This window comes from Procambarus clarkii, chromosome 22 (genome assembly GCF_040958095.1).
Source record: "Procambarus clarkii isolate CNS0578487 chromosome 22, FALCON_Pclarkii_2.0, whole genome shotgun sequence".
NCBI classification, from domain to species: domain Eukaryota; kingdom Metazoa; phylum Arthropoda; class Malacostraca; order Decapoda; family Cambaridae; genus Procambarus; species Procambarus clarkii.
In genome coordinates this window covers 21130927-21154862 of record NC_091171.1, presented here as the reverse complement: position 1 = coordinate 21154862, position 23936 = coordinate 21130927, and the positions used below count along the sequence as shown (strand labels likewise).

The following is a 23936-nucleotide window of genomic DNA, read 5'->3' as shown; positions in this document are numbered from 1 at the left end:
TAACTCATCACTACTCCACCCAGTAACTCACCACTACTCCACCCAGTAACTCACCACTACTCCACCCAGTAACTCACCACTACTCCACCCAGTAACTCACCACTACTCCACCCAGTAACTCACCACTACTCCACACAGTAACTCACCACTACTCTACCAAGTAACTCACCACTACTGCACCCAGTAATTCACCACTACTCCACCTAGTAACTCACCACTACTCCACCCAGTAACTCACCACTACTCCACCCTGTAACTCACCACTACTCCACCCAGTAACTCACCACTACTCCACCCAGTAACTCACCACTATTTCACCCCAGTAACTCACCACTACTCCACCCAGTAACTCACCATTACTCCACCCAGTAACTCACCACTACTCTACCCAGTAACTCACCACTACTCCACCCAGTAATTCACCACTACTCCACCTAGTAACTCACCACTACTCCACCCAGTAACTCACCTATTCCACCCAGTAACTCACCACTACTCCACCCAGTAACTCACCTATTCCATCCAGTAACTCACCACTACTCCACCCAGTAACTCACCACTACTCCACCCAGTAACTCACAGCTACTCCACCCAGTAACTCATCACTACTCCACCCAGTAACTCACCACTACTCCACCCTGTAACTCACAACTACTCCACCCAGTAACTCACAACTACTCCACCCAGTAACTCACAACTACTCCACCCAGTAACTCACCACTACTCCACCCAGTAACTCACCACTACTCCACCCAGTAACTCACCACTACTCCACCCAGTAACTCACCACTACTCCACCCAGTAACTCATCACTACTCCACCTAGTAACTCACCACTACTCCACCCAGTAACTCACCACTACTCCACCCAGTAACTCACCACTACTCCACCTAGTAACTCACCACTACTCCACCCAGTAACTCACCACTACTCCACCCAGTAACTCACCTATTCCACCCAGTAACTCACCACTACTCCACCCAGTAACTCACCTATTCCACCCAGTAACTCACCACTACTCCACCCCGTAACTCACCACGACTTCACCCCAGTAACTCACCACTACTCCACCCAGTAACTCACCACTATTTCACCCCAGTAACACACCACTACTCCACCCAGTAACTCACCTATTCCACCCAGTAACTCACCACTACTCCACCCAGAACTCACCACTACTCCACCCAGTAATTCACCACTACTCCACACAGTAACTCACCACTACTCCACACAGTAACTCACCACTACTCCACCTAGTAATTCACCACTACTCCACCCAGTAACTCACCACTACTCCACCCAGTAACTCACCACTACTCCACCCAGTAACTCACCACTACTCTACCCAGTAACTCACCACTACTCCACCCAGTAACTCACCACTACTCCACCCAGTAACTCACCACTACTCCACACAGTAACTCACCACTACTCCACCCAGTAACTCACCACTACTCTACCCAGTAACTCACCACTACTCCACCCAGTAACTCACCACTACTCCACACAGTAATTCACCACTACTCCACCCAGTAACTCATCACTACTCCACCCAGTAACTCACCACTACTCCACTCAATAACTCACCACTACTCCACCCAGTAACTCACCACTACTCCACCCAGTAACTCACCTATTCCACCCAGTATCTCACCACTACTCCACCCAGTAACTCACCACTACTCCACCCAGTAACTCACCACTACTCCACCCAGTAACTCACCACTACTCCACACAGTAACTCACCACTACTCTACCCAGTAACTCACCACTACTCCACCCAGTAATTCACCACTACTCCACCTAGTAACTCACCACTACTCCACCCAGTAACTCACCACTACTCCACCCAGTAACTCACCACTACTCCACCCAGTAACTCACCACTACTCCACCCAGTAACTCACCACTATTTCACCCCAGTAACTCACCACTACTCCACCCAGTAACTCACCATTACTCCACCCTGTAACTCACCACTACTCCACCCAGTAACTCACCACTACTCCACCCAGTAACTCACCTATTCCATCCAGTAACTCACCACTACTCCACCCAGTAACTCACCACTACTCCACCTAGTAACTCACCACTACTCCACCCAGTAACTCACCACTACTCCACCCAGTTACTCACCACTACTCTACCCAGTAACTCACCACTACTCCACCCAGTAATTCACCACTACTCCACCTAGTAACTCACCACTACTCCACCCAGTAACTCACCTATTCCACACAGTAACTCACCACTACTCCACCCAGTAACTCACCTATTCCACCCAGTAACTCACCACTACTCCACCCAGTAACTCACCACTACTCCACCTAGTAACTCACAACTACTCCACCCAGTAACTCATCACTACTCCACCCAGTAACTCACCACTACTCCACCCAGTAACTCACAACTACTCCACCCAGTAACTCACAACTACTCCACCCAGTAACTCATCACTACTCCACCCAGTAACTCACCACTACTCCACCCAGTAACTCACCACTACTCAACCCAGTAACTCACCACTACTCCACCAAGTAACTCACAACTACTCCACCCAGTAACTCACCACTACTCCACCCAGTAACGCACCACTACTCCACCCAGTAACTCACCACTACTCCACCCAGTAACTCACAACTACTCCACCCAGTAACTCATCACTACTCCACCCAGTAACTCACCACTACTCCACCCAGTAACTCACCACTACTCCACCCAGTAACTCACAACTACTCCACCCAGTAACTCACAACTACTCCACCCAGTAACTCATCACTACTCCACCCAGTAACTCACCACTACTCCACCCAGTAACTCATCACTACTCCACCCAGTAACTCACCACTACTCCACCCAGTAACTCACCACTACTCCACCCAGTAACTCACAACTACTCCACCCAGTAACTCATCACTACTCCACCCAGTAACTCACCACTACTCCACCCAGTAACTCACCACTACTCCACCCAGTAACTCACAACTACTCCACCCAGTAACTCATCACTACTCCACCCAGTAACTCACCACTACTCCACCCAGTAACTCACAACTACTCCACCCAGTAACTCATCACTACTCCACCCAGTAACTCACCACTACTCCACTCAGTAACTCACCACTACTCCACCCAGTAACTCACAACTACTCCACCCAGTAACTCATCACTACTCTACCCAGTAACTCATCACTACTCCACCCAGTAACTCATCACTACTCTACCCAGTAACTCATCACTACTCCACCCATTAACTCACCACTACTCCACCCAGTAACTCATCACTACTCTACCCAGTATCTCATCACTACTCCACCCATTAACTCACCACTACTCTACCCAGTAACTCACAACTACTCCACCCAGTAACTCACAACTACTCCACCCAGTAACTCATCACTACTCTACCCAGTAACTCATCACTACTCCACCCAGTAACTCATCACTACTCTACCCAGTAACTCATCACTACTCCACCCAGTAACTCATCACTACTCTACCCAGTAACTCACAACTACTCCACCCAGTAACTCACAACTACTCCACCCAGTAACTCATCACTACTCAACCCAGTAACTCATCACTACTCCACCCAGTAACTCATCACTACTCCACCCAGTAACTCACAACTACTCCACCAAGTAACTCACCACTACTCCACCCAGTAACTCATCACTACTCCACCCAGTAACTCACAACTACTCCACCCAGTAACTCACCACTACTCCACCCAGTAACTCACCACTACTCCACCCAGTAACTCACAACTACTCCACCCAGTAACTCACCACTACTCCACCCAGTAACTCATCACTACTCCACCCAGTAACTCACCACTACTCCACCCAGTAACTCACCACTACTCCACCCAGTAACTCATCACTACTCCATCCAGTAACTCACAACTACTCCACCCAGTAACTCACCACTACTCCACCCAGTAACTCACCACTACTCCACCCAGTAACTCATCACTACTCCACCCAGTAACTCACCACTACTCCACTCAGTAACTCACCACTACTCCATCCAGTAACTCATCACTACTCCACCCAGTAACTCACCACTACTCCACTCAGTAACTCACAACTACTCCACCCAGTAACTCACCACTACTCCACCCAGTAACTCACCACTACTCCACCCAGTAACTCATCACTACTCCACCCAGTAACTCACCACTACTCCACCCAGTAACTCACAACTACTGTAACTTGTGTTAAAATTAACAATAACAAACATTAAATATAACGAGACCAATAATAATAATAATAATAAGTGAGAAGAAGAGGAACAATAATGATAATAATATGAGAAAATCAGTAGGAGCCGTGAAAAGGATTCGAACCTTTGTTCTAAGGACTCCCAAGCACACACCCTAGACCACTACTCTGGTGATGGTGAATGATCACTTTCCGAGGTACTAAAGTGAAGGTGAATGACTTAGCTGCCATAATGACAGTGTATGAACACTTACTGAGCAGCTTGAGTGGGCAGACTGGGCAGCACTGTCCGGCCACCTTGATGGGCCGGCTACACTGCAACTTGTCCCGGCTCTGACACTTGAGGCGGGAGCAGTCAATCCTGCGGTTGTAGCACTTGCACAAGACACAGTCCATCTCCCCGAAGGGCCCGATGACCGGGTGCCAGATGGAGCCGTTGATGAAGTAGCGGCCGCCGATCTTACAGTCGTGGTCCGAGCTGCTCTTGGCGCCCGCCGGGTCGCTGAACGACACCATCGTGTCCCAGTCCAGCTCTGTCGAGTCGTCTGTGGGCAGAGTGTGGGGTTGGTGAGTGTGGGGTGGTGAGTGTGTGGGTGGTGAGTGTGTGGGTGGTGAGTGTGTGGGTGGTGAGTGTGTGGGTGGTGAGTGTGTGGGTGGTGAGTGTGGGGGTGGTGAGTGTGGGGTGGTGAGTGTGGGGTGGTGAGTGTGTGGGTGGTGAGTGTGTGGGTGGTGAGTGTGTGGGTGGTGAGTGTGTGGGTGGTGAGTGTGGGCTGGTGAGTGTGGGGTGGTGAGTGTGTGGGTGGTGAGTGTGGGCTGGTGAGTGTGGGGTGGTGAGTGTGTGGGTGGTGAGTGTGTGGGTGGTGAGTGTGGGGTGGTGAGTGTGGGGCTGGTGAGTGTGGGGCTGGTGAGTGTGGGGTGGTGAGTGTGGGGTGGTGAGTGTGGGGTGGTGAGTGTGGGGTGGTGAGTGTGGGGTGGTGAGTGTGTGGGTGGTGAGTGTGTGGGTGGTGAGTGTGTGGGTGGTGAGTGTGTGGGTGGTGAGTGTGTGGGTGGTGAGTGTGTGGGTGGTGAGTGTGGGCTGGTGAGTGTGGGGTGGTGAGTGTGTGGGTGGTGAGTGTGGGCTGGTGAGTGTGGGGTGGTGAGTGTGTGGGTGGTGAGTGTGGGGTGGTGAGTGTGGGGCTGGTGAGTGTGGGGCTGGTGAGTGTGGGGTGGTGAGTGTGGGGTGGTGAGTGTGGGGTGGTGAGTGTGGGGTGGTGAGTGTGGGGTGGTGAGTGTGGGGGTGGTGAGTGTGGGGGTGGTGAGTGTGGAGGTGGTGAGTGTGTGGGTGGTGAGTGTGGGGCTGGTGAGTGTGGGGCTGGTGAGTGTGTGGCTGGTGAGTGTGTGGCTGGTGAGTGTGGGGTGGTGAGTGTGGGGTGGTGAGTGTGGGGGTGGTGAGTGTGGGGGTGGTGAGTGTGGGGGTGGTGAGTGTGGGGGTGGTGAGTGTGTGGGTGGTGAGTGTGGGGCTGGTGAGTGTGTGGCTGGTGAGTGTGTGGCTGGTGAGTGTGTGGCTGGTGAGTGTGGGGTGGTGAGTGTGGGGTGGTGAGTGTGGGGGTGGTGAGTGTGGGGGTGGTGAGTGTGTGGCTGGTGAGTGTGTGGCTGGTGAGTGTGGGGGTGGTGAGTGTGGGGGGTGGTGAGTGTGTGGGTGGTGAGTGTGGGGGTGGTGAGTGTGGGGTGGTGAGTGTGTGGGTGGTGAGTGTGGGGGTGGTGAGTGTGGGGGTGGTGAGTGTGTGGCTGGTGAGTGTGTGGCTGGTGAGTGTGGGGGTGGTGAGTGTGGGGGTGGTGAGTGTGTGGGTGGTGAGTGTGGGGGTGGTGAGTGTGGGGTGGTGAGTGTGTGGGTGGTGAGTGTGGGGGTGGTGAGTGTGGGGTGGTGAGTGTGTGGCTGGTGAGTGTGGGGGTGGTGAGTGTGTGGCTGGTGAGTGTGTGGCTGGTGAGTGTGGGGGTGGTGAGTGTGGGGGTGGTGAGTGTGTGGGTGGTGAGTGTGGGGGTGGTGAGTGTGGGGTGGTGAGTGTGTGGGTGGTGAGTGTGGGGGTGGTGAGTGTGGGGGTGGTGAGTGTGTGGGTGGTGAGTGTGGGGGTGGTGAGTGTGGGGTGGTGAGTGTGTGGGTGGTGAGTGTGGGGGTGGTGAGTGTGGGGTGGTGAGTGTGTGGCTGGTGAGTGTGGGGGTGGTGAGTGTGTGGCTGGTGAGTGTGTGGCTGGTGAGTGTGGGGGTGGTGAGTGTGGGGGTGGTGAGTGTGTGGGTGGTGAGTGTGGGGGTGGTGAGTGTGGGGTGGTGAGTGTGTGGGTGGTGAGTGTGGGGGTGGTGAGTGTGGGGGTGGTGAGTGTGTGGGTGGTGAGTGTGGGGGTGGTGAGTGTGGGGCTGGTGAGTGTGGGGCTGGTGAGTGTGTGGCTGGTGAGTGTGTGGGTGGTGAGTGTGGGGGTGGTGAGTGTGTGGGTGGTGAGTGTGGGGTGGTGAGTGTGGGGTGGTGAGTGTGTGGCTGGTGAGTGTGGGGTGGTGAGTGTGGGGGTGGTGAGTGTGGGGGTGGTGAGTGTGGGGGTGGTGAGTGTGGGGTGGTGAGTGTGGGGCTGGTGAGTGTGGGGTGGTGAGTGTGGGGGTGGTGAGTGTGGGGTGGTGAGTGTGGGGGTGGTGAGTGTGGGGTGGTGAGTGTGGGGTGGTGAGTGTGGGGTGGTGAGTGTGGGGCTGGTGAGTGTGGGGTGGTGAGTGTGGGGGTGGTGAGTGTGGGGTGGTGAGTGTGGGGTGGTGAGTGTGGGGTGGTGAGTGTGGGGTGGTGAGTGTGGGGCTGGTGAGTGTGGGGGTGGTGAGTGTGTGGGTGGTGAGTGTGGGGGTGGTGAGTGTGGGGGTGGTGAGTGTGGGGTGGTGAGTGTGGGGGTGGTGAGTGTGGGGGTGGTGAGTGTGGGGTGGTGAGTGTGGGGTGGTGAGTGTGGGGCTGGTGAGTGTGTGGGTGGTGAGTGTGGGGGTGGTGAGTGTGGGGTGGTGAGTGTGGGGGTGGTGAGTGTGGGGGTGGTGAGTGTGGGGCTGGTGAGTGTGGGGGTGGTGAGTGTGTGGGTGGTGAGTGTGGGGCTGGTGAGTGTGGGGTGGTGAGTGTGTGGGTGGTGAGTGTGTGGGTGGTGAGTGTGGGGCTGGTGAGTGTGTGGGTGGTGAGTGTGTGGGTGGTGAGTGTGGGGGTGGTGAGTGTGTGGGTGGTGAGTGTGGGGCTGGTGAGTGTGGGGTGGTGAGTGTGGGGCTGGTGAGTGTGGGGGTGGTGAGTGTGGGGTGGTGAGTGTGGGGTGGTGAGTGTGGGGTGGTAAGTGTGGGGTGGTGAGTGTGGGGTGGTGAGTGTGGGGGTGGTGAGTGTGGGGTGGTGAGTGTGTGGGTGGTGAGTGTGGGGCTGGTGAGTGTGTGGGTGGTGAGTGTGTGGGTGGTGAGTGTGGGGCTGGTGAGTGTGGGGTGGTGAGTGTGTGGGTAATGAGTGTGGGGGTGGTGAGTGTGGGGTGGTGAGTGTGGGGGTGGTGAGTGTGTGGGTGGTGAGTGTGGGGGTGGTGAGTGTGTGGGTGGTGAGTGTGTGGGTGGTGAGTGTGGGGGTGGTGAGTGTGGGGTGGTGAGTGTGGGGTGGTGAGTGTGGGGCTGGTGAGTGTGTGGGTGGTGAGTGTGTTGGTGGTGAGTGTGTGGGTGGTGAGTGTGGGGTGGTGAGTGTGGGGCTGGTGAGTGTGGGGTGGTGAGTGTGTGGGTGGTGAGTGTGGGGCTGGTGAGTGTGGGGCTGGTGAGTGTGGGGTGGTGAGTGTGTGGGTGGTGAGTGTGGGGGTGGTGAGTGTGGGGTGGTGAGTGTGTGGGTGGTGAGTGTGGGGGTGGTAAGTGTGGGGGTGGTGAGTGTGTGGGTGGTGAGTGTGGGGCTGGTGAGTGTGGGGGTGGTGAGTGTGGGGCTGGTGAGTGTGGGGTGGTGAGTGTGTGGGTAGTGAGTGTGGGGGTGGTGAGTGTGGGGGTGGTGAGTGTGTGGGTGGTGAGTGTGAGGCTGGTGAGTGTGGGGGTGGTGAGTGTGTGGGTGGTGAGTGTGGGGTGGTGAGTGTGGGGGTGGTGAGTGTGGGGTGGTGAGTGTGGGGCTGGTGAGTGTGGGGCTGGTGAGTGTGGGGGTGGTGAGTGTGGGGGTGGTGAGTGTGGGGTGGTGAGTGTGGGGGTGGTGAGTGTGGGGTGGTGAGTGTGTGGGTGGTGAGTGTGGGGGTGGTGAGTGTGGGGTGGTGAGTGTGTGGGTGGTGAGTGTGGGGGTGGTAAGTGTGGGGGTGGTGAGTGTGTGGGTGGTGAGTGTGGGGCTGGTGAGTGTGGGGGTGGTGAGTGTGGGGCTGGTGAGTGTGGGGGTGGTGAGTGTGTGGGTGGTGAGTGTGGGGGTGGTGAGTGTGGGGCTGGTGAGTGTGGGGGTGGTGAGTGTGAGGCTGGTGAGTGTGGGGGTGGTGAGTGTGTGGGTGGTGAGTGTGGGGTGGTGAGTGTGGGGGTGGTGAGTGTGGGGGTGGTGAGTGTGGGTCAGTGTTGGAGTAGTGATTGCAACTATGGAGTTAAGGGCCAGGAGATAGACTCAACATTGCCATTCCAATACCTCAACATATTAATAACACTGTATCGGATATATTGTATAAACAGATTTGTGATTTATTATAAATGTGAAGTGTTACTGTGTTCTTTTCTCACGGGGTTCGGTTCCCGACGGGTAAGGAACAACATGAAGCTGGGTTAGTTTTGTACTTAATAAACTAAAGTGCAATATAGAAATTACTTTCCATTTCCCAAAAGTAATGGTCTGTCTTTACAAACAATTGATGATACTGACATCAATAAGAAACATTACACAAGGAGAGTCAGTCCCCACACAAGGGTAGTGTTCCCTAAGCCTTGTGTCTCACACAATGTTCAAGATAATAAATGTTGTTGGCGTTTAAATCCGGAATTTAAAATAAAAGAATTCCATTAATTATTTTACAAAACAAATATTTGTTTTAAAAGAATGCTTCAGTCATAATCTGTCATCGAACAGGCTACGTCTATTGAACAGTGAAGACTAACGTCGGTAATACACACAACCCGTCCTTAGACCAAGTCCATTCAATCCAGCGGTCGACCCCAAAGACTCATTGGTTAGGTTAGGTGTTTAGATTCTGTTGGCGATTATTTGTATTTGTAGTACGTGGGTGAAGCATTTACCAACCCGTCCTCACGCGCTAGGCTGTTTAAAGCAGCGGCCGTCCTCCCCAAACGCAGTCATAAATTTTAACATATTGCATATTAAAAATTGGTTTGTTCTCATATATAAATTATTATTATACATAAAAATTATATGTATAGTTAGACGTAGCCCTGGAAACACAAACCGAAACTGTCTCAATTTTGCGCGTGTTACAACTTGTAATAAAGTTGTTACATCTTGGCTTAACGTGTTTATGACGTATTAGAACGTTGTTACAACTTGCTATATTGGATGTTGTAACTAGTTAGTAGGTGTTAAAACTTGTTCAAACGTTGTACTAACGTCGAAGTTTCGGTGTGTGTTTGGCGGGAGGTTAGGTTAGGTGTTTAGGTTCTGTTGGCGATTATTTGTATTTGAGTACGTGGGTGAAGCATTCATAGCATTGTGGTTCGAACAGAGGACGTGAGCGAAGCACTTGTCCTGGAAGTGTTCGGACGTCATTGTGGCCTTGTTGACTAGAGCGTGTGCCTGGTAACACCCATCGCATGGGTTCGAGCCCTCATCACGGCTCTTATACGGCTTTGCTCATCGACACATGACGTCAGTGTCATTACTCTCTGTGTATTATTATTATTACTGTTAATGATTGATCAAGAGGCAGCAGAGAATACTTGTATCAACTCCCAGTGTGGCGTTGGGCGGCCCGCGAGGGGGGGCTGAGGTAACCTGGCGCCAGGCTAGGCCTACTTCCTCCGTAGGCCTACGGAGGGGGGCAAGATGGAGGGGGGGGGGGAGGGGAAGAGGACGATACACGGAGGAAGAGAAGACTCTCCTCTAGATCTTTCAAGAGATTCTGTCCCTCTGTTATTTATCCTGGAAGAGATGTGCTGGCGTAGCTTCTGTCCCTTCCACGGCTGTCTCTCCTATCACTGTACGTCTATACTGTGACGGAATGTGTCCCAAGCTGGAGGACAGACGCTTGGGGCTCACCTCGCCCAAATTTGCAGGGAGAATGGTCTGGGATATGGGACCATCATAGGCTGGTCGGTGTAGGCCTAAGTTAATTTTTTTAAGAAATAGCTTTCAACCTCCCCCCCCCCACCCCCTCTTTCCCGTACAATTTTCATGCTTTAAATGAAAATGGAAGTGAATTCCCGTAGAGTTTATCAAACATTTTCACGAGTTACCCATGAATATAACCCATCATAATGGCAGACAGTGCAGCCAAATTAGCGTGTAACAAAGATAAAGTTGAATTAGATCTAGGTATCCCCATCTCTGCTGTCAAAACTGTATTGGTCCAAACACTCAGGTCTGATAGGAGAGAAATTACTGACTCCCAACGACCTGAAAGCACCAGTATATAAAGCTATGATTTGTTCAGATCTGAAACCTATATCTATGGGCAGCACAAAACGTGGACCAGACTGTGTGACACAGTGGTTGCCAGATCAGGTACCAGGATTTCAAATGGTACTGATCAAATCAGTACCATTTGAAATATATACTGGGCTTGTACCCCCATGATTGACATTGTAATGCATCAGTTACGTAAAATATATATATGCGATATAACTTAAAGTTCAGCTTAAAGTTGAGCTTAAAGTTGAGCTTAAAATTGAGCTTAAAGTTGAGCTTAAAGTTGAGCTTAAAGTTGAGCTTAAAGTTGAGCTTAAAGTTGAGCTTAAAGTTGAGCTTAAAGTTGAGCTTAAAGTTGAGCTTAAAGTTGAGCTTAAAGTTGAGCTTAAAGTTGAGCTTAAAGTTGAGCTTAAAGTTGAGCTTAAAGTTGAGCTTAAAGTTGAGCTTAAAGTTGAGCTTAAAGTTGAGCTTAAAGTTGAGCTTAAAGTTGAGCTTAAAGATGAGCATAAAAGCAGCTCAGCAGCTCCATGTCCTGTCATGGTATAAGAGCGGGACAGTACATCACTGTCATGGTATAAGAGCGGGACAGTACATCACTGTCATGGTATAAGAGCGGGACAGTACATCACTGTCATGGTATAAGAGCGGGACAGTACATCACTGTCATGGTATAAGAGCGGGACAGTACATCACTGTCATGGTATGAGAGCGGGACAGTACATCACTGTCATGGTATAAGAGCGGGACAGTACATCACTGTCATGGTATAAGAGCGGGACAGTACATCACTGTCATGGTATGAGAGCGGGACAGTACATCACTGTCATGGTATAAGAGCGGGACAGTACATCACTGTCATGGTATAAGAGCGGGACAGTACATCACTGTCATGGTATAAGAGCGGGACAGTACATCACTGTCATGGTATGAGAGCGGGACAGTACATCACTGTCATGGTATGAGAGCGGGACAGTGCATCACTGTCATGGTATGAGAGCGGGACAGTACATCACTGTCATGGTATAAGAGCGGGACAGTACATCACTGTCATGGTATGAGAGCGGGACAGTACATCACTGTCATGGTATGAGAGCGGGACAGTACATCACTGTCATGGTATAAGAGCGGGACAGTGCATCACTGTCATGGTATGAGAGCGGGACAGTACATCACTGTCATGGTATGAGAGCGGGACAGTGCATCACTGTCATGGTATAAGAGCGGGACAATGCATCACTGTCATGGTATGAGAGCGGGACAGTACATCACTGTCATGGTATGAGAGCGGGACAGTGCATCACTGTCATGGTATGAGAGCGGGACAGTGCATCACTGTCATGGTATGAGAGCGGGACAGTACATCACTGTCATGGTATGAGAGCGGGACAGTACATCACTGTCATGGTATGAGAGCGGGACAGTGCATCACTGTCGTGAACCGATTTCATTTAAAATTACGTCCATTTAAAATAAATAAAAATATTTAACAAATATAAATATTTAATAAATATAAATCAAAATAAACTCAAAACCTAAAAAAAAATTTAATCTCTTTTTTTGATAGTATTCTCGGCCACGTTCCCCCCCCTGGCCCACCTTCCTGCCCCTGGCCCACCTTCCTGCCCCTGGCCCACCTTCCTGCCCCTGGCCCACCTTCCTGCCACTGGCCCACCTTCCTGCCCCTGGCCCACCTTCCTGCCCCTGGCCCACCATCCTGCCCCTGGCCCACCTTCCTGCCCCTGGCCCACCTTCCTGCCCCTGGCCCACCTTCCTGCCACTGGCCCACCTTCCTGCCCCTGGCCCACCTTCCTGCCCCTGGCCCACCTTCCTGCCCCTGGCCCACCTTCCTGCCCCTGGCCCACCTTCCTGCCCCTGGCCCACCTTCCTGCCCCTGGCCCACCTTCCTGCAACTGGCCCACCTTCCTGCTCCTGGCCCACCTTCCTGTCCCTGGCCCACCTTCCTGTTCCTGGCCCACCTTCCTGCCCCTGGCCCACCTTCCTGCCACTGGCCCACCTTCCTGCTCCTGGCCCACCTTCCTGTCCCTGGCCCACCTTCCTGTTCCTGGCCCACCTTCCTGCCCCTGGCCCACCTTCCTGCCACTGGCCCACCTTCCTGCCCCTGGCCCACCTTCCTGCCCCTGGCCCACCTTCCTGCCCCTGGCCCACCTTCCTGCCCCTGGCCCACCTTCCTGCCCCTGGCCCACCTTCCTGCCCCTGGCCCGCCTTCCTGCCACTGGCCCACCTTCCTGCCCCTGGCCCACCTTCCTGCCCCTGGCCCGCCTTCCTGCCACTGGCCCACCTTCCTGCCACTGGCCCACCTTCCTGCCCCTGGCCCACCTTCCTGCCCCTGGCCCACCTTCCTGCCCCTGGCCCACCTTCCTGCTCCTGGCCCACCTTCCTGCCCCTGGCCCACCTTCCTGCCCCTGGCCCACCTTCCTGCCCCTGGCCCACCTTCCTGCCCCTGGCCCACCTTCCTGCCCCTGGCCCACCTTCCTGCCCCTGGCCCACCTTCCTGCCCCTGGCCCACCATCCTGCCCCTGGCCCACCTTCCTGCCCCTGGCCCACCTTCCTGCCCCTGGCCCACCATCCTGCCCCTGGCCCACCTTCCTGGCCCTTGCCCACCTTCCTGCCCCTGGCCCACCTTCCTGCCCCTGGCCCACCATCCTGCCCCTGGCCCACCTTCCTGGCCCTGGCCCACCTTCCTGCCCCTGGCCCACCTTCCTGCCCCTGGCCCACCTTCCTGCCCCTGGCCCACCTTCCTGCCCCTGGCCCACCTTCCTGCCCCTGGCCCACCTTCCTGCCCCTGGCCCACCTTCCTGCCCCTGGCCCACCTTCCTCCCCCTGGCCCACCTTCCTGCCCCTGGCCCGCCTTCCTGCCACTGGCCCACCTTCCTGCTCCTGGCCCACCTTCCTGCCCCTGGCCCACCTTCCTGCTCCTGGCCCACCTTCCTCCCCCTGGCCCACCTTCCTGCCCCTGGCCCACCTTCCTGCCCCTGGCCCACCTTCCTGCCCCTGGCCCACCTGCCTGTCCCTGGCCCACCTTCCTGCAGCTGGAGGAGCAGCTTCTGGTCATTTGGAGGGAGAAGTCTTCAAGTACTCCATCAACACGTGGCCCCTGTTATTAGATATTTACAAACATTTGTATTTGATGTACTTGTGCAACTAAATTGAGGTTGGTCTTTAGCAAGGATTGATGTGTCTTTTTCGTGTTGCTTCTGTTTCCCCCCCCCCCATCCCTGGTGACTTGTGTACAGTCTTGGGTGTAGTTGTTCTGGGACAGATGGTGGTAGTTGTGGTAGCAGTTAACCTGGGATAGATGGTGGTAGTTGTGGTAAGAATAATATTAGGACACAGGAGGTTGTTGTTGATAGAATTGCTGGAAGACTCAGAGGCTGGAAACAGGACCAAGAATTGTTGTAAATCCGGAGAAGCAGTCAGGCGTGGCATCCCGTGACTTGTTACAGCCAAGCTTAATAAAATACACAAATTATTCACTATACAAAAGTCCTGCAGTATACAGAAGTTAACCAATAGGAAGGAGTTACATCCTCGTATGGCATGCGCACTGTGGGCAGGCAGGGTGTTGGGGCCCCTCTACCACCACTACCACCACCACTAACAGCAGCAACGGCGCCACCAGCACCACCACCACCACCAAGACCTGCCTCACTACACACACACACCACCACCAGGACCTGCCTCACTACACACACACACCACCAGGACCTGCCTCACTACACACACACCACCACCAGGACCTGCCTCACTACACACACCACCACCAGGACCTGCCTCACTACTGTGACGATAATCTCCTTCAAGAGATTGAGCCTGCTCTTCCCTCCAAAATACGTCGATATAAATCCCTATACAACTAATATGGAAGAAATATCCAACAACGACAACAACACCAAGTTTTGCCAGAAGCGCAAAACGTATGCAGCCAGGAACACCTGCTCCACCTCGAACCACCAAACTACCTGTCTTGTCGCCTGCTCATCGCTGATTGGCTGCGGGTCCAGTTGCAACTGCACTCCACCCACCACACTACTTGATGTCTGGGGCCACACGACCACCAGATCTCAGAATATCCAGTGCTTTCATCAGGTTAACACGTCTCGTTGGTAGACTAAGCTGTGGCTTACGTGTACTAAGAGAGGTGATAGCTTAAAGCCAATATTCCTGCACCTCTTATTTGATTGTATATTGCTCACTTGTCTTAACATAACTTTTCATTTTGTCACTTGATTATTCTTATTATTTTGATTGATTGATTTTATTATACGAATTTGTATGTCCATTTTATTCATGTTTTGCTTTTCTAACGTAATTAAAATTTCATTGTTAAATTTACTTGTGTTTTGTGTGTCTTCTCATTACCTTACCACAGACGAAGTTCCAGATTTTCTATTTTTTGTTTCTATATGTGACGAGGCCATACCCCTAGCTTTTGAACAGCCGAACACCAACGCGTTACCGTCACATATTATATGGGGGCCTGTCCGGGAGCCTCGCTCAGGTACTGGTGCCAAGTAGTAATTTATGGTAAGCGTATTTAACTTTGTTAACGTAGCTTTTACTATTTTTCATATTCAATTTCATTTTTTATATGGTGCGGTGTATTTTTGCATTACGAGAGTAGCATATGGTGAAGGTGAGACAACTTTGGATTACGTGGTGACTGTAGGCCTCAGTCATACTCTTAATTGGTCATCTCTCCCTCCGTGTTATTACTCGTGTTTACCATCTTTGTCCCTTGGATATTTCTCATTTTTGACAGATCATCATATTGGTACCCTGGTACTGTGGTCTGCCCCGGGTCAAGTGCACCCAATCTTCTGCAATCTGACTGTAGGAGGACAAAGAGGGCCATAGTTCCTCTAGCTCGAACTTTAGTTGCTGAATTGGGACCTCAGCAGCAGTTCTCGTCACCAGTTGACACCTCGCACCCCTACACGTCAGTCAGAGATGATGATACATACAACGGTAGGGAATTAGCTTATTTTTTCAGAGCACAAAAGTTCGCTAATTCTGTAAGTATCATATTAATTACAGTAGGAAAACTTGCTTATGTCCTATAGAGACTCGGCAAGGTATCCCTACATCCTTGGACTACCAATTTTACTTTTGAGGCAATTAACTGTTTCATTTGTTTTCGAAACTCTGTTTCATTTGTTAGTAGGATTTTCTTGCCCTTATCCTCTTACATGAGTACCGGGTACAAGATTTCCTGCGCCCTTGATTTAAATTATTCATTTAACATCTTGTACTTAACTTTAATTGTTAAAGATCCCACAGGATAGGTACCAGTTGCCACGTTGTCCTGTTTCTGACATTCACTATAACTGTATATTCGTTGTACATTTATTTGCTAATTTCACCATGTTTCATCTCCAAGCTTTCCGTGCAAATCCAGCAGGTGAAATAGGGACTTTAAGTCGTGCCAAAAGGACTGAATTACAAACTCTTGCACATGAGTACCAACTAGAAGTTCCCTACCAAGCCAACAAAAATGACATACACAACCTGTTGCTGGATTACTATTTAGAGCAAGGTAAGATAGACTCTGAAACTCATGAAACTTACTATATTGCAGATAAAACTGATTTGGCAACGATGAAACTCAAACTAGAGCTGGCCAAGATTGAACGTGAGCAGCAAAGGGAAGCCCTCGAACAACAAAGAGAAGCAGCTGCCATACGAAGGGAAGAACAAGAACGTGAGATTGCGTTACTCCGTGAACGTGAACGGATACAGCTTGAAACAAAACAACGCGAACATGACAAGCAACAAGCGACTCTGGCTCTAGAGTGTCGTCAACGTGAATACACGTTGGAAACTTCGCACCTCGCTCAACGCCAGCAAGCTACTGCCAACCTTCCCATCAGTTTTAATATATCACATGCAAGTAAGTTAATGCCATCCTTTGTAGAAGCAGAAGTTGATGTGTTTTTCACCACCTTTGAAACCCTTGCTAATCAACTCAGTTGGCCTGTCGACCAATGGGCCACACTTCTCAGAGTCCATCTTACAGGTAGAGCTGCTGTCACACTCAGTACTTTGGCGTCTGAGAATGACTACCAGACTCTGAAACAAGCAGTGTTGGACGCCTACCTCCTCTCCACAGAAAGTTATCGACGGAAATTCCGTGACCACCTGAAGGCAAGTACCACTACCTTCCTCGAGTTTGCTAACACAAAACGGAGATATTTTATGAAATGGCTGGAAGCAGCACATGTCTCTACTTTTACAGAACTCGTCAACCTGATGCTAGTTGAAGAATTCTTGAGGCGTGTGCCGCCTCCTGTCCGTCTCTACTTAGCAGATAAAGAAGAAACCGATTACCTGAAGTGTGCTAAGTCGGCTGACACTTACAGCCTCATCCACCGGCTGACACCCGAACCATCCTCCAATAAGAAGTCGTGGTACAGTTACGAGAAAGTGAGCACCGATCAAGCTGGCTCGCAATTGTACTGCAAGTATTGTAGACTCTATGGACATACCATAGACAAGTGTGGTAAGTCTCAATACAAGGGAACCACTGACCCACAGAAACCCAAACCAACTCCTCCTAAGTCCGGTAAGCCTGTGATGAATGTTGGTGTTAATGTTAATGATCTTTCTCTTTTCAGTAACCACCTGTATACTGGAACTGTCTCTGCCAACGGTTCAAATCCGGAGGGACGTTTCAAATTGAAGATCTTGAGGGACACAGCGGCTCTTCAATCGATCATCTTGAAGTCGGCTGTGCCCAACATCGCCTACACCGGAGAAACTGTCTTCATCACTGACCTCACTGCTACCACTCCATACCCTCTCGCCAGAGTCCACCTGGATTGTCCCTACGTGAACGGAGAAGTCCAAGTCGCCGTCAGGGAAAAGCCTTTTCCCATGCCTGGAGTGCAACTTCTCCTAGGCAACGACTTGGCAGAAGACCTGCAACCGACCAACCTGATCGTCATGGACAAACCCCAGGTGTGTACCTCTGTGCCAATTAATCCTATACTAGCGTATGTTCCAGCAGAGGTTCAAGAGAGTGATGAAGTTTCTCCTCCGGTTCTCGTGACCACCCGTGCACAAGCTGCACGTCCACAGCCAGCTGACTCTACTGCTACCGCTGTCCCTCAAGACCCTCAGAAACTACCCCCGAATCTGACCAAGTTGGAGTTCCGTAAGTTGCAGAGGGAAGATCTTACTTTAACACCATTGTTTTTCCAGGCTGAGACTCAACCCGACAGTATTCCTGGGTTCTTCCTAGAGAACGACTTGCTCTACCGCAGATATAGACCCAGTAAACTGAAGGAGGAGGACGATTGGGCAAACATCGAACAACTTGTGATTCTTACCAGCCTGCGGCCCACTATTCTACACCTGGCCCACGGAGCACTCTCCCACTACGGATTCAACAAGACTTACCATGGAATTCGTCAAGACTACTACTGGCCAGGTATGGTAAATAGCGTCAAACAGTACGTAAAACAGTGTCATACATGTCAGATGGCAGGCAAACCGAACATCTCCATTCCCAGAGTGCCACTGATTCCCATACAGGTGCCTGCGGAACCTTTCCACAGACTTATAATAGACTGTGTTGGTCCTTTACCTCGGACCAGTTCAGGTAACGCCTATATCTTGGTGGTAGCGACTGTGGTACCAACTTCACCAGTGATCTCTTCAAAAGGACACTGGAGGAGTTCAACATCAAACAGGTATTGTCCAGCCCCTATCATCCTGCTTCACAGGGTTCTCTTGAACGTAGTCATCAGACTATCAAAGCACTCTTGAAAAAGTTTTGTAGTGAAACCTCTAAGGATTGGGATAAGCAAATCGACCTTATAATGTGTATTTACAGAAGTCTTCCCAATGAGTCCCTAGGAGTATCTCCTTATGAGATGCTCTACGGCTGTAAGTGCCATACTCCCCTTAAGGCTTTCAAAGACTCTCTCCGAGATGCCACCTTCAGTGAGCATCAGAATGTGCCCCAGTTTCTTCAAAACCTTCAACACATTCTAGAGAGTCCACCGTTTTGCCCATGATAATCTATTGAAAGCCCAGGAGAGGATGAAGACTCATTACGACCAGACCAGCAAAGTAAGAAAATTTAAGCCGGGAGACTTCGTACTTGCATATCTTCCTATCCCAGGTTCTCCTTTACAAAACAGATTTTCAGGACCCTACCGCGTCAAAGAGTGCAGAAGCAACAACAACTACGTAATCGAAACTCCAGATAGACGGCGGAGGACCCAGCTGTGCCACGTCAACCTCCTGAAGCAATATAATGGTACTCCTCCCACTGTCCTAATCCATTACTCTACCTTCACAGAACCCTACATCCACAGTGAGACCATCCCAGCTTCTCCTCCCGAAAGCACCAACAAGGAATCCACGCTTTCTCATTCAAAAATCCATATTGATAATCCCAACCATTTTCAGGACCCTAATAGTGCTCCTTTGCCATATTCTAATACCACTCTCACCTCGTCAGATAAGCCCTTCATCCTCCATGTCGACGCCAATGGTACCGACGTTGGTGGTGTCGTGATGCAGCAACGAGGCGAGGAGAATACACCTGTCAGCGACTACTGCTACAAGGAACTACGGAACAACTGGCAAGGAGCTACTCTTCATCATCCTGAAGCTCCAGCACTTCACTCCACACCCGAAAAGTGCTCGGTCCACCATCAACACGGACCACACCACCCTACACCTCCTGCAGCACGCCCACTTCTCATCTCAACGTCTTCTACTATGGGCTTGATAACTGCAGAAATTCCACCTGGAGACACGCTATACCAAGATTCCGACAACATCTTAGCCGATGATCTCTCCAGAGTTTATGAAGTAGAAGCGACTCCATCTATTACTCCACCACATAACGACGTACTTCTTCCAGAACCGCAGGCTTCGGGGGAGAGTTGTGACGATAATCTCCTTCAAGAGATTGAGCCTGCTCTTCCCTCCAAAATACTTCGATATAAATCCCTATACAACTAATATGGAAGAAATATCCAACAACGACAACAACACCAAGTTTTGACAGAAGCGCAAAACGTATGCAGCCAGGAACACCTGCTCCACCTCGAACCACCAAACTACCTGTCTTGTCGCCTGCTCATCGCTGATTGGCTGCGGGTCCAGTTGCAACTGCACTCCACCCACCACACTACTTGATGTCTGGGGCCACACGACCACCAGATCTCAGAATATCCAGTGCTTTCATCAGGTTAACACGTCTCGTTGGTAGACTAAGCTGTGGCTTACGTGTACTAAGAGAGGTGATAGCTTAAAGCCAATATTCCTGCATCTCTTATTTGATTGTATATTGCTCACTTGTTATTACTCACTTGTCTTAACGTAACTTTTCATTTTGTCATTTGATTATTCTTATTATTTGATTGATTGATTTTATTATACGAATTTGTATGTCCATTTTATTCATGTTTTGCTTTTCTAACGTAATTAAAATTTCATTGTTAAATTTACTTGTGTTTTGTGTGTCTTCTCAATACCTTACCACAGACGAAGTTCCAGATTTTCTATTTTTTGTTTCTATATGTGACGAGGCCATACCCCTAGCTTTTGAACAGCCGAACACCAACGCGTTACCGTCACACTACACACACACACACCACCACCAGGACCTGCCTCACTACACACACACACACACCACCAGGACCTGCCTCACTACATACACACACACCACCAGGACCTGCCTCACTACACACACACACACCACCAGGACCTGCCTCACTACACACACACACACCACCAGGACCTGCCTCACTACACACACACACCACCAGGACGTGCCTCACTACACACACACACCACCACCAGGACCTGCCTCACTACACACACACCACCACCAGGACCTGCCTCACTACACACACACACACCACCAGGACCTGCCTCACTACACACACACACACCACCAGGACCTGCCTCACTACACACACACACACCACCACCAGGACCTGCCTCACTACACACACACCACCACCAGGATCTGCCTCACTACACACACACACCACCAGGACCTGCCTCACTACACACACACCACCACCAGGACCTGCCTCACTACACACACACCACCACCAGGACCTGCCTCACTAAACACACACCACCACCACCAGGACCTGCCTCACTACACACACACACCACCACCACCACCAGGACCTGCCTCACTACACACACACCACCACCACCACCAGGACCTGCCTAACTACACACACACACACCACCACCAGGACCTGCCTCATTACACACACACCACCACCACCAGGACCTGCCTCACTACACACACACACCACCACCACCACCACCAGGACCTGCCTCACTACACACACACCACCACCACCACCAGGACCTGCCTCACTACACACACACACACCACCAGGACCTGCCTCACTACACACACACACACACCACCACCAGGACCTGCCTCACTACACACACACCACCACCACCACCAGGACCTGCCTCACTACACACACACCACCACCACCACCAGGACCTGCCTCACTACACACACACCACCACCACCAGGACCTGCCTCACTACACACACCCACCACCACCAGGACCTGCCTCACTACACACCACCACCAGGACCTGCCTCACTACACACCACCACCAGGACCTGCCTCACTACACACACACCACCACCACCAGGACCTGCCTCACTACACACACACCACCACCACCACCAGAACCTGCCTCACTACACACACACACCACCAGCACCAGGACCTGCCTCACTTCACACACACCACCACCACCACCAGGACCTGCCTCACTACACACACACCACCACCACCACCAGGACCTGCCTCACTACACACACACCACCACCACCAGGACCTGCCTCACTACACACACACACCACCACCATTACCAGGACCTGCCTCACTACACACACACCACCACCACCAGGACCTGCCTCACTACACACACACACCACCACCACCAGGACCTGCCTCACTACACACACACCACCACCACCAGGACCTGCCTCACTACACACACACCACCACCACCAGGACCTGCCTCACTACACACACACCACCACCACCACCAGGACCTGCCTCACTACACACACACCACCACCACCAGGACCTGCCTCACTACACACACACCACCACCACCAGGACCTGCCTCACTACACACACACCACCACCACCAGGACCTGCCTCACTACACACACACCACCACCACCACCAGGACCTGCCTCACTACACACACACCACCACCACCACCAGGACCTGCCTCACTACACACACACCACCACCACCACCAGGACCTGCCTCACTACACACCACCACCAGGACCTGCCTCACTACACACACACCACCACCACCAGGACCTGCCTCACTACACACACACCACCACCACCACCAGGACCTGCCTCACTACACACACACACACCACCAGGACCTGCCTCATTACACACACACCACCACCACCACCAGGACCTGCCTCACTACACACACCACCACCACCAGGACCTGCCTCACTACACACACACACACCACCAGGACCTGCCTCACTACACACACCACCACCACCACCAGGACCTGCCTCACTACACACACCACCACCACCAGGACCTGCCTCACTACACACACACACACCACCAGGACCTGCCTCACTACACACAACACACCACCAGGACCTGCCTCACTACACACACAACACACCACCACCAGGACCTGCCTCACTACACACACACACACCACCACCAGGACCTGCCTCACTACACACCACACCACCACCACCAGGACCTGCCTCACTACCACACACACCACACCACCACCAGGACCTGCCTCACTACACACACACCACCACCACCAGGACCTGCCTCACTACACCACACACACACCACCACCACCACCAGGACCTGCCTCACTACACACACACACACACACACACACACACCACCACCACCAGGACCCTGCCCTCACTACACACACACACACACACACACCCACTACCAAAGGACCTGCCTCACTAGCACACACACACACACCCCCACCACCCAGGATCCTGCCTCACTACACACACACACACCACCAGGACATGCCTCACTACACACACACACCACCACCACAGGACCTGCTCTCACTACACACACACACACCACCACCAGGACCTGCCTCACTACACACACACACACCACCACCAGACCTCGCCTCACTACACACACACACACCACCAGGACCTGCCTCACTACACACACACCACCACCACCAGGACCTGCCTCACTACACACACACCACCACCACCAGGACCTGCCTCACTACACACACACACCACCACCAGGACCTGCCTCACTACACACACACCACACCACCAGGACCTGCCTCACTACACACACACACACCACCACCAGGACCTGCCTCACTACACACACACCACCACCACCAGGACCTGCCTCACTACACACACACCACCACCACCAGGACCTGCCTCACTACACACACACCACCACCACCAGGACCTGCCTCACTACACACACACCACCACCACCACCAGGACCTGCCTCACTACACACACACACCACACCACCAGGACCTGCCTCACTACACACACACCACCACCACCAGGACCTGCCTCACTACACACACACCACCACCACCAGGACCTGCCTCACTACACACACACCACCACCACCAGGACCTGCCTCACTACACACACACCACCACCACCAGGACCTGCCTCACTACACACACACCACCACCACCAGGACCTGCCTCACTACACACACACCACCACCACCAGGACCTGCCTCACTACACACACACCACCACCACCAGGACCTGCCTCACTACACACACACCACCACCACCAGGACCTGCCTCACTACACACACACACCACCACCAACCACCAGGACCTGCCTCACTACACACACACACCACCACCACCAGGACCTGCCTCACTACACACACACCACCACCACCAGGACCTGCCTCACTACACACACACACCACCACCACCAGGACCTGCCTCACTACACACACACCACCACCACCACCAGGACCTGCCTCACTACACACACACACACACACCACCAGGACCTGCCTCACTACACACACACCACCACCAGGACCTGCCTCACTACACACACACCACCACCAGGACCTGCCTCACTACACACACACCACCACCACCAGGA

The 23936-nt window shown here is 52.4% G+C and overlaps 1 protein-coding gene across 1 annotated transcript in view; it reads right to left on the bottom strand.

Annotated features, from left to right (window-relative positions):
- LOC123757623 (chordin-like protein 1) overlaps positions 1 to 23936 on the bottom strand; it is a 398947-nt gene that overhangs the window by 23045 nt on the left and 351966 nt on the right. The window contains exon 6 of the mRNA XM_069329531.1: positions 4478 to 4768. Within this exon, the coding sequence (XP_069185632.1) occupies positions 4478 to 4768 (291 nt within the window). The remainder of the gene's footprint in view (positions 1 to 4477; positions 4769 to 23936) is intronic.